The sequence below is a fragment of the Accipiter gentilis genome, chromosome 34, assembly GCF_929443795.1.
Source record: "Accipiter gentilis chromosome 34, bAccGen1.1, whole genome shotgun sequence".
Lineage (NCBI taxonomy): Eukaryota > Metazoa > Chordata > Aves > Accipitriformes > Accipitridae > Astur > Astur gentilis.
Genome location: NC_064913.1, coordinates 3,073,314 through 3,090,856, shown reverse-complemented (window position 1 = coordinate 3,090,856; position 17,543 = coordinate 3,073,314). Strand labels below are relative to the sequence as shown.

At 41.0% G+C, this 17,543-nt stretch overlaps 1 protein-coding gene across 2 annotated transcripts in view; it reads left to right on the top strand.

Annotated features, from left to right (window-relative positions):
• Positions 1–17,543, top strand: part of PTPRR (protein tyrosine phosphatase receptor type R) — a 155,398-nt gene that overhangs the window by 66,247 nt on the left and 71,608 nt on the right. For both annotated transcript variants that reach the window (XM_049792027.1, XM_049792028.1), the window contains 2 exons: positions 9,583–9,696; positions 13,044–13,199. In XM_049792027.1, coding sequence (XP_049647984.1) covers positions 9,583–9,696; positions 13,044–13,199 — 270 coding nt within the window. The remainder of the gene's footprint in view (positions 1–9,582; positions 9,697–13,043; positions 13,200–17,543) is intronic.

Genomic DNA, 17,543 nt, shown 5'->3' with positions numbered 1-17,543 from the left:
TATAAACAAACTTCAGTGGGCTAAAAGGCTGAAAGCAGATAAAGACCCAAAACAGACTGGTGAACTGTGTCACACTAAAGAGCCCTTGTTGTTGGACATTTGTTTCCTGAAGATGGGTTCCTGATCTCTCAAAAGCTGAGGTGTAAGAATCACTTCTTACTTGGAAAGTCTCAGCTGCGTTGGACAAATAATCCAGACTGTCCTGGGACACGAGCTGTATTCAGGAATTGCACAAGAACAGTCCTTCTTGATTCCAGTTGAGCCAAATGTATTTTAAGACCTTTTTTTTTTTTTTCTTTTCCCCCAGATGTATTTCAAATTTTCTTCTTCATATGCCCAGGAACCACAGAGATCTATGATTATCTGAAAAGAGGGAAAGCATTTGCCTCTTTCTACAACATTGCCACGTGCATGTTCAGGCCGATTTTGCTTAGCTGAAACTACCAATAAAAATTGTCTCTGAAAATAAATGCATGAGAAAGCTAGCACGTCAGCAGTACTGAAACCTTACTTTGATTTTCAAAGCAAAGAGAAGGGTTACTAAGAAGAGTAAGTAAGTGGGAGTCTTTTGGCCACATCAGTTCCTGAAAGATGTGGAAGTTGCTGTATTGTCGTAGGGTTCTAGTTTTGTTCTGTATTATTTTGTAAGGTTGCATACATATATATATATGTCTGCTACAAACTAAATTTAAAATTCTGGAGATAAAAAGAAAAGGATGATTTTGGGATGGTTTTTTATGTCTGTCATTTTTCTGGAAGGCATTTTGATGTATTGAGAACCATTTTACAGTTATAACAGGAATCTAAACTTAAGTAACTAAGAATTGTTTGAGCCATAAAACTAGCTGAAATGAGGGTTCTACAAAAGGAGCAAGGAGAAACAATACTGGTGTTCTGGCATTTAGAGCTTTACGCTGGCTCTACCTGGAGATTTAATAATTAGACACAAAACCCAAATGTATTATAAAGCACTGTGCTGAACAGGCTCAAAAGGGTCTGTTTGCTGTGAGGATTACAGCTGGCTTTGGGATGATGAAATAGGATGTGACTGGTACAATCATGCTGTGCATGAAAGTTGTACCGGACATAATAGCACAATGCATTTCTTCTGTAATGGAAGGGATAATTTTTTTTTGCTAATATTGAATAAGGACAGATAGGAGAATTTTATGGAGCTCATTACACATGCCTCTCAAAGAACAAAAAGGTTGAAATAGTGTTCAGCTGAGCTCTTCCAGCTCTCCTTGTGTTTCCACCTCTCTGTATTGCCTTGTGCTTTTCCATCATCTTGTCCTTTTCAACTGCCTACCGTGAGGGAGGAGGGCAGGGCGAGGTGGATGGAGGAAGGAAAAAGCCTAGAAGACTATCAGAGCTTTGAAATGAACTTCGGCTGTTATTTTAAGAAAACTGAAATACTTTGTGATGAAGTAAATCCCAGTCCTTGAGGAAATGCAGCACCAAATTAAAAAGACAGGAATTGACTTTTGGGGGCAATGTTAAAATTATCTGTGGAAGAAGTTGAAAGGTTCCATCCTATATATCTGCCCCCCATCTTCTTACTAAAGTATATAAAATCCTGTGAAACACTCAAATACTATTGTCCCCATTTTATAGACACAGAACTGAGCCAGATTTACTGAGGCAGACTTGCTAAGGCCAGAGGCACAGCAAAATTTTGGCCTTTCATCCTTACTAGTAATCGATTTGGAGTAATTGCAAATGCTCCCAGCGTAGTACTCTTTAAAATAGATGTAGTACCATTGTGACCGGTTTTTAAAAGAGGAGTAATATACTTCCACATGCAGGAGAAAACTGTCTCCTTCCGTCACTAGGTACTTAAGTTCCCCAAGGTGGTGAAGCAGAAAGTTCTCTCTGTCCCAAAGAAGCTCTAGGTATTATTCAATGACAAGGCTACGTCGAACTCGTGTCCCACGGACAATAGATAACCTTTCCTTCCCCTCCCTTACACCCCTCAGCAATGACAAGCATCCATCCCATGGGCATTTAGGGTAAGGGATTCTGCAACCCTCTGACTCAGAAAAAGTCCTGTTAACTTTACTGGGCTCTGGATAAGGTTATTCCCCTGCTGAGGTGGGGCTGTGGGATGGTGGGTCTCATACAATCTGTAGTACGTCAGGTGTTTGGAAGCTGTACATACCTTCTGCCTTCCAAATACGTAATGCATGATTAATGCATTAATGATACCATAGGAAAGAGGTAAAGGGAAATGAGTACAATGAGCATCGGGAGGACAGTCTAACACACCCTCTCAGACCGTCACCCCACTAACTACATCACATGGTGGTACAGGAATGACCCACACGACTCAGAAGCCGGGAGAATGACATAACCCACCTTCTAAGATTTCCTTCAGAAGAAGGATAGAAGACTATTCTGCGTCTTCTCATTAAATGCGATCAGTAAATCCACATTACCGTGTGACACAGTGGTGTCAGATGACACTGACCCTTATCTTTTCTAGGAGACTGCAAAGCCCAGAGATTAATGCAAAACATAGGTCTGATAGAAATCAAAGCGTGCCTCTTGAAGACAGGCATTAACAAACCTTATCCTTAATAGGCTGAATGCATTCTCATACGCTTTAATCATCCATGAAGGTCATGGAGTCTTTCTATAGCTGACTGACTCACTGTCCAAGCGCCTGCAAAAGCTCAGCGAGGGAATCCTGGCCAAAAGCCAGACCTCACAGATGGAGCGTTTCTCACTCTTGTGTTGGTGCTTCCTACAGAAGTGGTCAAATCAGCCCCAAATCAGCTGATCTCATTGGAGAAATTAGTTCTTCTCCCTGCGAAAAGAAGTGTAAATCTGTCACACAGCTGAGACAAACCCGTTTAGTCACAGCACCCACCCACGTCCCGAGCAGCTTTGCCAGTCTGAGCCGCGGATGCCAGCGGAGTGCCCTGGCCTCACCCCCACCCCTGTTTCGGCATCTTCATCCTCCGCGATGATCCCCGTCCCCGGGATCGTCCTCAGCGGCTCCCTACACGTGCGGACAGGACTCGTACGAAACCCAGTGTCTAGTCCGGGATGATGGCCAGCGCTCAAACCTTTTGACTGAGAAACATTTCCTTTTATCGCACTAGGGTTCCTCTTGGTTTCTGACGGTTAGAGGTTTGCCTTCGACTGTATGACAAGGTTTATAGTATCTCTTCTGTGCAGTTTTCGGGGACATTAGTGACTTCCAACATCCGTCTAAGCATCCAGCCCTTTTTCTGCCTCTTGTTCAGTTTTTGGCCTCAGCAGCATCCTGTGGTAAAAAGGTCTGTGGATTAATTGCAGTGTGTGAAAGGCTGCTTCCTTTTATAAATTTTGATTTTCTCATATTTTAATGAACATTCACTTGAAAATCAGTATGGGGGAAGACGATACGGCTGTCTTAACTAATTAGATTAACCCTAGATTCCCCATTAGTGTTACTTCCGTCTTTGATTTCTTTCAGAGAGCTTATAACATGCATAAATATTTAAATGTATATGCCCTCATGAAAAATTGATCAAGAGCCAAAATTGTTCTTTAATGCTATATGAGAAATGCATAAATCCAGGAAATATTATACTTACTTTAAACAAAGATTTTCCATAAAAGATGTGGGGGTTTTTTCTCTTGCAAAAATGTGAGTGAAGTTGTACAATGTAACATCTTGAAAAGCAGCATCCAAATATACAAAACTTCCCCGGACTAATCAGGACTGAAGCAATCCAAGTATCGCATTCCTATCACTTTTTCTTAATATTAATACAGAACCAGTTGAGAGGGGTTTTTCTCATCACCCAAATACTCTTCGGACAAGCACACTTAAATTTTTACAGGCTACATGTGAAATTTGGAACTGTTTGGCAGATTTGGGTTTTCTGCAGCTTTGGTGGCTCCTAATTAGAAAATGGGTGACTCAGAAGCATGTTCCAGGTCCAGAGCATTTCTCAGTGCTTTTCACTGCTTCTTGTAAACTCAAACATACACCTGTAATTTTTCTACTATTGCAGGTGACTTTCACTACACTGTCGTAGAATAGCCAAGACTCCCCCTTACAATTTTTCAGTAATTGGTCCCTGACCTTAGAAATATTTAAATGTCCCAAGATTTATATTTCTAGTCACATCATGTTTTAGCAGCAATATATTATGTATGAAAGTTTGAGTAGGTCACTGCAGGCAACTGCTGATACATAGGAACATGACGCTTCTTTAATTAATCACCAAGAATAATTGATTTTATACTCAGGAGAATTTTATCTTAGTTTACAGACATATTTCAAAGTTTAATGTGGACTTCACAAAAGGGCAGGTTTCTCCTCTTGGAGAAAATAATATTGTAGAGGGAGAGGCAAACGGGAGAGGAGAGAATGCCACCTTGGACACCAGTTTTGTGTAGGGCAAAGTGCCTTCAGAGCGGCACTTGGCAAAATGCTTTGTTCTAGTTGCATAATGCTGGCTGAGGACATGCTGGCTCCCGTGCGATTCAGGGACTACATGAGACACTAAACTTGCTGCGACACATGACACACATAATGTTATAAAAAGCCAAAATCTTCTGGGGATGTGTGTTAGGTGCCTGAGCCAGCCAAAGGCGTTAACCTGATGCCCAGTGCAGCTGCGATCTCAAATCATTGAACGGCAACAGGAAAGCAAATCAGACGTGTTTAGGAGAAGAAAAGAGAAAATGCAGGTATTTTCACGATTTGTTGCCAGATTTTTTGTAGCCCTTTACCCAAACTGTACAAATACAGCTGCAACTATCACCTTCACTCCTGATAAAAACATCCTTTTTTTGGTTGTACAGCTGAGGCTGGCTGATGAGGGTGACGAGATGAAACACGGTGGCACTAATTTAGTGTAGACACTGTCAGGGTGCAGGCAGCAGAACGGGGTGCTCAGATGGAGGGACCCACCCTCAGCCGGGCCCCAGTCCAGTATTTGCGTTAGCGCAAAAAACATTTTATAGCATTTTTGGTGACTTTCTTAAAACCTGAATGAGTAAGTGGAGCACGGGCAGGTAAGACAAGTCTTTTGTGAGCTTTCTGTTTTGTTTGGCCTAAGTAAAGAGAGGTGATTATTTTTATTTTCATTTTTAGAGCTGAGTTTCTTTGGTTTTAGCACAAAATAGAACTTACTACCCAATGGCCCTTAAGTATGTAAAATTTCTAGTATGTATAATTTGCTCATTTACTTTTAATATTTGTTCATAATGGTATTGTAAAAAATTATACTTTAACCTTTAACCTTCTTCATCCTTGATTATTTTTCTTCCTGTGTGTTCAGGTTAGCTGGAGAAAAGACCTGTGGTGGTAGGATCAGGAGGAGTTTAGAGGGGAGTAGTGAATGTATAGAAAAGGAATTTGAGGCTCATTGCAGAAAGGATATCACTGATGATAAGGAAAAGATAAGAAAGGGAGGCATCTCTGAATTTTTCTGGAGAAGCAGAACTTGACTTGGCAAATAATATTTTATTGTAATATCCTAAAAATATTATTTCAGAGCCTGTGTTATACATTCATCCCTTTCATGTTGTTTTGGTGGTTTTTTTTCTTTAACATGAAAATCTCTATCAAAAAGCCCCTATAGGATCTCAGTTGTGAATGGTCTTTGGTGTTTTTCTGTGCTGAGTTTCGTTTTGGGGAACTCTGTCTTCCCAAGTTTTCCACTACAAACAGAAAACTCCTTCCCTTCAAACTACCTGTTTTGCTTGGATCAGATAAACCTAGAAACTGTCGCTACAGTTGCAATATCCAGGTCGGTAATTGTTCAGGAAAATGAGTCCTCCAGGGTGCTCGCCTCTAGGCTCAACAAGTCGCTATTGCCAACAGCGGTAGCAGATTCAAAACTGTAAACTCCTTGGGGAGTAGGTTGCAATCCATGATAAACACTGCAGATGAGAAAAGGGTAAATGATTAGTGCTGTCTAACTGGGACGCTTCAGCCCTTTTTTTCCAGAGCAAAAGGAGCAACGTGAGGAACACAGTAAGACATAACTTGTGTATCTATGCTAACGCTTTGTTTTATTTATTTCTACGGATTTACTTTACAGGGGTTAATTTCACGTTTTATTGCAGGTGGTGTTAGAATACCTGATGATTTCATCTATGTAATTATAACCTCTAAATGGCTGGACAGGTTTCTATTCTAGGAGTGATTCTCTTAATGACACTTTATATTGTTTGTCTAATGTACAGGTATTGTTGCATTTGTAGTTCATGCATTATCAGTTTTCTATCCCAATCTCTTGCCTTTATGGACTAGAGGCAACACAGTATCTAGGCATGCCATCAGGATGGCATAATAATATTAAAATTTTAAAATTTTAATAATGTTTTAGAAATTTTTGACTGTTAGGAATAGTTAGGACTTTATTTTTTCTTTCTCTTCTCTATCTTCCTTCTCTCTTTTTATTTTGTTTTTTCTTTCTCTGACTAACTTTTCCCAACAAGAATTGTCATAGTTAAGAATTTGCAGAAAGGCAATTTTGTACCAGACCCTCAGGTCAGACTTAAATTTCAGTCACCTTCAGGAGGGCACATGCCAGAGTTGAAAATATAATGCCCCCAAGTGTTGCCTTCATCACAGACCTTGATAGTGTCAGTATGGGTTATTGTATGATAACATTCATGTAATTGAGGAGACCCATTGCCTTTTAGTGCTGAGGAGGCATAAATTAGCCTGGATCTTGTCAGAAGGAACTTGGGAGAAGAGTATAATCTTGCCCTGTTCCTATCATTTTCCATAAGCACCCAGAGTTGGCCACAGGGTACTGACCTTGATGTGTCTCCAGTCTGGTCCGCTCCTGCTTTATGCCTTTATGAATCCAGTACAAACAAGGGGCTAATAGAGAGCACAGAGCACGTTTGTTATGTGCTGCTCACTCTAAAGCAGGTGCTCCCGGGGTCCCATCGAGGATTTCTATACATTGTCTTTCACTGATCGAGTTAGAAATCCCGTTCCTAAAGTGGCAGATTCTGTGTCGCTAACTTTGCTCTTGATAGGAAGAGGCAAATGCGCTCCCTTGTGCTGCCTGATGTAGGAAAGTGGCGGCCTATGTGACTCTCACTTAATTTTTTCTATAACTGCTGATGAACTAAGCTTCACAATAACACCAGCACTTGAGCAGCAGATGCCTTGAATGGACAGCAAGGCAAGGTTCTTATAAAAAACGTGAGCTTTTTCTTCCTCTGATATTTCTTGGGGTTTTTTGGATGAATAGTCACAAAACCCCCTTTATTGCTGGACAAGAAGCACCCTGAGGTGAAGCTTAGGGACAAATTTCTTCCCACCCACTTGGGAGGTTTCCTAAAAGGGTCCTGAAATCTCCAGCTGCGAAGCCAGGTAAGCTTTCTAAGCAGGCTGACGCCAGACTGACAGAGCGAGTCCTCTGGTCATCAGGCTTCCTCCAGGACCACCAAGGACATATAGCTCTTACAGAGACACACACACACCGTGCAGACTTTTATGATTATTTGTTATAGGACACAGTGGACCAAATTTGGACCTGGTAGAAGGAAATGTGACTTACCTGAAGATAACGGAGTTTCACCATGTTTTATTGTCCCTGGATATGATGAACCACAATCCCAATATACCAAATCTATAAGAATTTACTACCTCCTCATAGACTTTTTAAGATCTTCTGTTTTATCTGAAGCTAGATATTTTTCTGGCTGTTTCATCTCTGTGTCTTTATCAGTGAGCTGTTAACACACTGTTTAACATTTAACTATTAATGTGATCTGATCCCTGTCTCAAATACATTTAAGTGAATGTGTTTTGATTTTATGCCTACTAATTTTGCTCAGTAACAACGGTTAGCATTATCCCCATAACTCAGGGTCACTGACTTAGACAAGCGGTTTCGCACTCTTTATACCATCCTTATGGATGTCTAGGGACCCTCATGAGAGCCTTCCTATTTCAGCAACAACTCCCTTTCTCATTTACCCAGGGTCCTCAGACAGGCTGTCGACTTTCAGCGTAGTGACGGTTTCACAGCTCCTAACCAATTCTCCTCCACCATGGCCGGAGCGAGCCGGTCTGGGGAACAGAAGAAATGGTGCTCAGATCTGATAGATCTCCGCGTGTCCCCTCTCAAGACATTTCTCTGTTTCAATGTCAAAGCCGGAGCAGTTTTGTAACCACTCAGGATGCCTGTCTAATTCGAGAAGAAGATTTTGCATATTGAAAATGCCAGGATAGAAAGGGTAATTTAAATTGAAGAATCCTATAATACTTCCAGCTGAATTAAAGCTCAGCTGTGTGGTAAGAGCAGATCTCAGCTGATGCATCAAGACCTGACAATCCTATTAGTGTAAAAAAAACGAGAAAAAGGGGAAAAAGATTAAAACCACTCACAGCTGATGGAAAAATCAAATTGATAGTGGAAAAAGAAAGCAATTATTTTGTGGTTTTACATCATAACTTATAAATACTTACTGATAAATAAAGAACAAGAGTCAAATTGTGTGATGCTGTTTTTTCTTTGAGAAAAAAGTTGCCTTTCTTTCTAGACCATAACCATATTCCCAGTGTGATGTCTGACCCATGGATATTTAGTTCTCTTTATGCAGCTTTGGTTAGGAAGGAAGAATACTTACTTGGATCCTCAGAGCAGCAAGCTGGCCTATGGCTTTAAATAGGAAGTTTAAAATAAAAAGTCTTTTTCAGCCTAGGTTGACTGACTCAGTCAGAACTTACTGACCTCCTAAGTCAGAAGTTGCCAGAAACGTTGGAAGCCTTCTGGGACCATCTGACACACTCCTCTTGCCTCTCTTCTCCACCACATGCTGTCTGCAAAGGGGATATGGAAGTGAAGAAAGGGACCCCAAAGTCCCACATGGAACTATTGGTCACCAGGCGTCACGTGAAGACCCCAAATCTGGGTCTTCTTGGAAACAGAAGATTTGAACCTAAATTATTTCCTGGGTAAAATTCCACTGACTTCACAGGAAGGATTTGAACTTCAGGACACATTTAGATTTCACTATGATTCTACTACAGAGAAAGAAAATGCTTCAGTGATGTAGTTGGTCTCTGCTGAGAATTGTAGTGTTCTCTGACTCACATGAAGAAGTTTTAGGAAATTCAAGCATGTCGAATGTATCCAGAATGTTTCTTTTTTGATCTCAGAAACCGCTAATCAAAATTAAAATTGTAGAATTTCACTATGACTGACTCATTCTTCACCTGCAGGGAGAAATGCTAAGATAATATTCAAAGCAAATCTTCATTGTGTAAATCCAACATCTCATTCTTTAAAGGTGAATTGATGTTTAATGCTTGACTTTCATTTTTAAGGTAATAATTGTGTTATCTTGAACACTGTGACTTATCCAAGGAATTTAGCCAAAAACCTCTGGAACATATTTTGAACGTAGTTGAGGAAAGGTGGTACTTTACTAACGAGCAGCATTTAAGATGCTTAAATTTTCTTTTGGATTTATTCTTTATTGTGATGCAAGTAGATTGCAGAGATTATCGTTCTGGGAAAAAAACAATTAGCGAAGAGTCCCAGAGATCAGTCATCTTGAGAACTGAACGTGTTAGGCAAGGAGTTCGTGTGAACTGGTTTTGTTTTTCAGACACTGCAAATGGATGTAAACAAGCTGAATATCACATTGCTTCGGATATTTCGCCAAGGAGTGGCAGCAGCACTGGGACTGTTACCTCAGCAAATTCATATCAACAGACTCATTGTAAGTACCAAGGGGCTGTGTGTAATAAAATGTACCTGTTTATTCTGAATTCTCGTAAATTTATTTTCCTGTCACTATGGAAAAGTGCAATAAAATAGAACAGAAAAATACTTTTTTCCAATATTTTTTTTAATTGCACTACAGAAAAATAGATCTCCATTACAAAATGATTTAAATTTTCTTTTGAAAGGAAACCATTCTCAGTTACAGTCTAGAGAAAAATTAAGTCAGATAAATCTCTTTTGTGTCCTATTCATAGGCAGATTGCTTATCCCTTAGCTTTCATTCCAATGCAGTTCTACATCACATTCATTAAGAAACGCTTATTCATGTTTTGTTTCTCAAAGGTTGAATATTGCTCAAAAAATACCAATGATTCTGCCTTTCAAAGGTATCTTCACAATTTATACTCAGACTTCACATTAGTAAATTAAATGTCTTCTCACAATGTTAATATTCATGTTTTGCTATTCAGCTATAACAGTCTATGCTCAGAAATGATCTTGTAGACTATGCTACCATATTTGCAAAATATGATGACAAATTTGCTTCTAACAACAAAGACTTTTTAAAAGCAATTGTCATTGTATGGTTTTCTATGTATGGTTAAGAGCATACATTCTTAACACTGTTGTCTTTTTATGACAGTTTTGCCATGAAGGAAAAAACCCCAACATTATGTGTGTATTGCTAGCATTCAATTCACACTGCAGAGGGAAGAAGAGTTATTTTATTTTATTCTACATGCAGGTTGAATATTAGGGAAGAAAATTGACAGGTTCAGCATAAAAGTATTTCCTGCCTTGATAGCTTGATAGGATTGTATACATCAAAAAGGATTATAAAACTCCTTCAAATAATGTCTCTGTGAGAAAGGATCACACAAGAAGTACAGCAGAAAAGATCAATAGGAATGCAATGCAGCCCTTTTCATGTTCTCCAGGGATGTCACTCATTTGTGACAAGTGATGCTAAATCTCCTTTGTCCCCTGCATTAACCAGAATGAAAGGTTGAAAGACATAGTCAGAGAAAAGCACAATTAAATGAGAAATGTTCCAGAGTTTGGGATGTGTATTTCAACATACTAAGTCACTCAGTAGCTTTCTTACTATGTTCTGTGGAAATTATGTAACTTAGCAGAAGAAATATGCTGTTTGTTTTCCTCCTCGCTCCATAGCTTTTCCCTTTCTCCTCACATTTGTGATCTAAGGGAAGAGGTAATGTCATTCTGCAGCTGCATATAGGTCAGAATACAGTAAGTACTACTAATTAATTAGTCTTCTCAACATCTGTAAAAGTCTGCTACGAGTTAATATTTTAGTGACTTAAGAAAGAAAGGAAACGTTTGCCCTGTTTGCTCTAAAAATCACACACAGTCAAAATTCACAAGGAGGAAAAATACATCTTAGGAGACTTTGTTCCCAGTTTGCATCCTTCTAACATGAGACGGTTCCTCCCGTGCAGAGTGCTGGCAAGCAGGCAGGGCACATCAAAATTCCTCTCACCTCACTTCAGCCTAGCCTAAGCTACTCATCTGGGCTCCTGTAAAAGCAGCAGAGGGAAGGGTAACTGGAGGAGGACAGGCATTGAGATCCCAATTATTTTAGGATGGATTAAATCATTCTCTAGAGATGCCGGTCCCTCTCCGCTGACTTTGGAGGTGGTTTAGATGACTGAAGTGAGGTAAGCTGACTCCCTCCCACCTGAGCAGCTCGTAGAAATGATCAGGAGCCCAGCAGCCAGGATGTGGTTGGGCAGAGGGAGAGCAGAGGGCCAGCTAGCCCCTTACATGTAACAACACATAGTGTGCCAGGAAATACTAACTGGGCATTTCCAGTGTCTCCTTAACCTTTCTGGTAAATCCTCCTCCCACAAAGGCCTTTTAAGGGGCAGAGGAACTTCTAAACAGAGGAGGCACGAAATGCTGGGAATGCTGCGTCCCCACCAAGCCTTGCCTTGTGCCTGCCACCTACACCCAGAACCAGGCACCTACCCACGCCGGAGACCACGTAGGAGAGCAGCCTCAAATCAGCTGCTTCAGCTTGGCAAAAGTCTTCACCTTGAATTGATGCTCCAGACCTGTAGGTCTGTATTCACTGCTTATACTCCCACTGAAAAATGCCCAGTCCCACCAGTAGCCAATGTCCTTACCAATCTTATTGAGCAGATGGACCAGCGGCACACGTGAGGGCACAGAGGGCAGATTTAAGGTAAACACGTTGGAAAGTGCCCCTTTCTGTGCGGCTTTACTTCTGAATGTGAAACTGCATCTACTAAGAATAGCAAAAGGTGTCGTTTTCTTCACTAAAGATAATGATGCACATTCGAGGTGAGGGGCAGGAGGTGGGGGAAATCAGGATTATCCCAGTTTGAACTGATCTCTCCCATCCTGTAACGATGAATAGCAAATAACGAGACCAGTGAGGTTCTTGCCTGCTCAGGCAGCAATGCAGGTAGTAGCTCCACGCGTACCTTGCACGTGTGGAACCCCCCAGGTCTGGACTCGACACCACAGCCTCAGCTAAGCTGGCCGTAGCCCTGGGGAAGCCGGTGTGTGGACACCAGCACCGTCTGGGGCACTGGTCTCAGGTGCTGGTCTAGTCTATCACAACCAGAGGAACCCTCTTGCAGTCTGTCCTTTTCCTGCCTTGCGACAGTTTGAGCATCACTGCACTGACATTTCTAATACAGCACCCTTTGGGCTACCAGGAGTGCATCAAAGACACCAAGGCAGGAGCTAATATAGGGGTGAGTCGGCATTCTCAGCTTACCCATTAAACGTAAACAAAACTTTTCTGGTCCTTTCATTTTGTTGTGCCATTTTAAGGAGTTGCGCTGCAGTTGGCAAAAAGGACTTTATACTTCGTTGTGCTGTGTCTGCAATGTGTTGACACGGGATTAGAAAGCAGTGCCGAAATACCACCGCATTATACTAAGCATTCCTGTTTAAGGACCGCTTTCTAAAGCAGGGCTGCGTTTCAGCTCAGATCAGGTGAACTGTCTACTAAAATCCTTGCTGGCACTTGCCCTTGTCCCCATCCCACGGCTCCTCTCCTCACCATGTACATTGACCTGTCTCGTTTGACGGTACTAGCCTCAGGAAGAGGGTACCTTGCCAATAGTGAATGAGACAAAGCACACATGCCCACGTAGGGTATTTGCATTTTCTTGCGCAGTCAGCTGGGATTGAAGGAGTCAGGGAATAGATATACTCTCCTCACAGAGCAGGTTGCAGCCTTTGTATTCCATGCTTTTGGTTTTGGAATTACATTTACAGTCTATAGACAACAGGGACTATCTAATCTCAGACCCTTCCTATGATTCTGCATTTTTTTTATTTTCCTAGGGGAAGAAGAACTGTGTGGAACTGTTTGTGTCCCCACTGAACAGAAAGCCTGGAATTTCTGAGGCACTCCCATCTGAAGAAGTGCTGCGTTCCCTTAATATCAACATTTTGCATCAGAGTTTATCCCAGTTTGGAATAACGGAGGTCTCCCCTGAGGTTGGTTATCAATTTTCTAACCTGTAGTTTGTTACGGATTAGGCAGTTATTACATCCCTGGTAGTTTTCAGGCTGAGGTTCCCAAGCATAAGGCAGGAAATGTATAAGCTAAGATGGTATTACTGCTATAAGGCAATTATACAGCTAGCCCTCTTAAATTACTTTAATAGTGCTTCGTTAGGCTATTTAAACATTAATATCCAGGTTCTCATCACACAGGTGGGCTACCATGGAAATCAGAGTTTAGATCCTAAGCATGCATCACTCGCCTTAAAGAAAGTGGGCCCAAGAACTTTTGGTCTGTTAGTGCGGGTCAGCAGCTATAACAATTTCAGTAGAGAGATAAATGAAATGCAGATGTTCAGGTGTGAGCATTACTACCTGTGTAACTTCTGTCAGACATGATTTTGAAAAACTGAATTTGTACGTTGTACTCATGCTTCTCTCTATTCTCAGGAGAAGTGAGAGATTTCATTTGTTTAACCTGCTCCAAAAAGAGGGCAAAAATAAAACTTGTAGCTATTATTTGTATGACTACATCCATTGGGGGGGGAGGGGGGGAATCTATTTCAAACCAGAGACCGCACTGCCATCTCAGTGTCCCAGACATGACCAGTGAGATGGACATCTAATTCTGGGCTGACCGATTGAACTATGCACAGCAAATGAAAAAAAGCAAAGGCCTTTTGGAAAGGAAATCACTGAGGTCACGGACATGGTCACATAACATTGCATTTTATTTAGTGTCTTTGAAGCCCTTACCTACATATAAAGACCCTCAGAATTCAGTGTGAGGTCCAAATAACTTCAAACATGTTATCAAGAATTAGCATTTTCCATGGAAGCTCACATATTGACAGAGGAGATGTCTATGTCCAAAAAAGTGGAAAAAAAGGAGAGGTTCTGATGAGCTGTGTTTCCCTCTATGGGTAAAGGCTTCCTTTTTTTTTGACATCCAAACCTATGTTTGAGCCATTGCTGAGTTAGTACTGGCTGTTATGGTCACCTGTATTTCTACTGATTAGAAATGCTTTTGCTCATTTTAAGTATTCTAACTCTGTTTAAGAATCTGGAAGATGTCTTTGGTACAAAAAATGAAATATAAAACCAAAGCCAGTTTAATGCAATTTTACATGCTGTACTACAGCAGCCTGCCACTATGAAAATGAGCGGATTTTCAGGTTTTAGCTGTTCTAATACAAAACAAAACCAAGCAGTGCTGTCCAAACATGAAATCAGGTCTTTATATCACCCATCAGCTAAGCTTCCTTTAGGTCAGAATTTCCTTTGTTACTAAAGCATATGCGTCTGACGGTTGTGATAGATGCAATTATCTGTTCCAAGTACTTCAGTTGCAGATAATACTTCAGGTGGACATGGGACAAGAACATATATGAATAATAGATGAATGGAGAAATGCCATCAGGCTAGGAAGAGATGCTGGAAAAAAACACAGCACTGAAGTCAAGATCTCATCTTGAGTTAGATACATTTCAATAATCTGGAGTGCTCAGATATTTGAATTTTCTCTCTGGAAAAAAAAATGTAGACAAGCAGGTGGAATCATTTAGAAAAGGACTATTAGAATGAAAGTTGTGCAGACTCTAAGTCCTCCTAATACTGTTGGAGAAACAAGAGATTGTATTAATATTATAAAAGCTAAGGCCCTGATCCTGAAAAAATCATGTAGCTTTACACTAGTAGGTATTCCTTCTGGATCTCAGTAAATTGTTTACATGTTTAAGACTTCACAGAAAACAGCAGCTAAAAGACAATGTCATATAATCTTTACTTGCAGCTTACTTTCAGTTACTAACCAGTTATTTAATCCTTTCTCAACTTGCTTTAAGAACAAATCATGCCAAACAAAGTAACAGCAAAGAAAATCGAAACAGACAAACCTTTGAAGGAAGATATAGTTATACAAAGCTTTACATAGCTTTGACACATTATTTTACCTATTGTGTGTGTGTATTCCTGAGCTATCAATCCTAATTAAATCATGAGCTAATAAATTGTACAGTCTTCCACCAAAAAGTCTGAATGTTTCACAGCCAGTATTGTATGTGCACTATCAGTGTATCTGCACAGAAAGGAAGCACTATCTGCATCTTTCTAGGTAGGTGGCTGACACAGAGGTGTTAGGGCTGGAATTTTTCTCCTTTTTTAGCTGCCTATTTCTCAGTATGAGCTGCCAAAGGCTTGAAAGTCTACTGGCTCTCTCTACAGTAAACAGGGAGAAAGAGATACGTTCAGCAGGCAGTTCATCCCGTCTGTGGGATACCTCTCCTGAGACTGCTTGGTTGCCTCTTTCTAACAAGGCTTAGCTCAAACTAGACCCCCAGCTGTAGAGAGTTAATGGTGGGGCAGATTACTCTGTCCTGAGAAACTTTACCAAGATTATGTAGGAAAACCCAAGTGGAAAACTGAAGCTTTCTGCTTACCATCTCAGCCCATGGGGTACTACAGACAGCAAAAGTCTGAGTGGGTGTCGGTGACTGGAACTACATTTCCATTCATTCCAGTAATAATTTGCCAGTTCACATCTGCTGATGCATTAATCACGGATTGATCTATTTTCAATTCAATTGCCTATCTCAAAATTCACATCCTAGTTTCTTATTCTGCACTAGCTGAAAGAACAGGTTCCCTGTATGCCTTTGCTGTAGGAACCACTAAAGTCCTTTGCTTCCTGGTGTAGAACGGGATATGTACCTCTGGGGATGTGAGGATTTAATTTAATGGAGTCAGTGCCTTTTCAGGCATCCAGGGCAATGGCAATACCTACCGCATGTCCTTTCTCTTCCAGTGGCCTATTGTAGTTGCAGCATTTATTATGGTCTAAAGTTTGTGTCTGAAGTGGGATTGAGGATTGTGTTCTGCTCCATGGTGTGTGTCAGGGCCAGGAGCAGCCTTCCCCAGAACAAACTACCAAATTGGTGGTGGGACTAAATTCAGTGACTCAGGCAGTCCATGTATTATGGTGGGGGAATCCTGACTTCCTAATGTCTTTAAATTGTGCTCAGAGAAAAAAAGAAAATACTGCTGGATTTCAGAGTTTAGTGGAGTAGAAGAGAACTTGAGGTGGTTTTGAATGACAAAAATAACTGAAGTTACTCTAAGTAAATTAAAGGTTACTGTCTTTTGAGAGATAAGCTAACTGCCAGCTGGGAAATGTGGCACTAAAGGAGAAATTTCCAGAGTTCGTGCCAAAATTACGCCATCCCAAAATGTACCATTACAGCCTCCTTGCACAAGGCTTCTGTTGGTTGCCTTTGAAGTGTGTGATATTAACTTCTTAGAGAAGAAATCAAAGGAAGCAATCATGCACTTAAAGCATAAAGAAACCGTAAGTCATTGAAGGGACAAGTGATCAAGACTAATAGCTTACAAATTAGGAACAAAGCAGAGCCCAAGGACGTGCTCCTGTGATCAGGCAAGGCAGACGTAGCGTTACACCTGCACGGGTGCGCCCCGAGCACCCCAGCAGGGACCAGAGCCCTGCAGAGCGGCCAGCTTTGACATGAAATCACACCACTTTATCGCACCTGCGTGTAAGGTAGAGTCTTTGGGGAGGCTTGGTCCTGGGAGATGCTAAGTGGCTGTTGTCCAGTGTCCTGGGAGTCTGAGAGGTCACCCACGTTCCTGCATGTTTTCACTGGAGGTGGAAGTGATTTCTTGGCAGACTTTCCTAACCTGGCTTAGCTAACATAGTTAAAATAGCAGAAAAAAACAAAGCAACTCAGCATGAACTTTGATGAACCCTTTTTCATCTCAAGTTCAATCCCCAGCTCTGTGTAAGCTTTCCTCTGCACTCAGAACTACAGCTTGCTGTGCTTTCATTAGTGTTTCAGCCCAAGGAACTAATTGGGGTTAACTGACCCAGCTTGCAAATCCACCTATTTTCCAGTAAAGGCTAACCTTTCCTGGCAGCTCCCGATACCTTGGCAGGATCTTTCAGTCACAGATTTTATAGTGACTTCTTCAGGTCAATGTCTCTCTTGGCATTATCTAAAGCTGGCTGCTTATTTTACTTGTTTGTGGAAATAATTCACTAGTTTTCCATAATAAGACCAGAAAGGCCAGAGAGGATTTTTAATGTCTTTTTTTTAAAAGAAAGTTTATAAAAAAATCATTTTTCTAAACACATTTGTTCCAGTTCAGAGCAAAGCAGATACCTGTGCCAGCACTCTTTGGTAAGGTTAGCGATAGCACGGGATTGTTAAGAATACATCGGTTCTTCCCCACCTTGAATTATGCTGAACTTAAACTGTTTCAATTAACCTGCCTCATTCTGCCTGAATGACTTACCTGATTGTGGAGACTCCTTAGGGAATGGAGTCA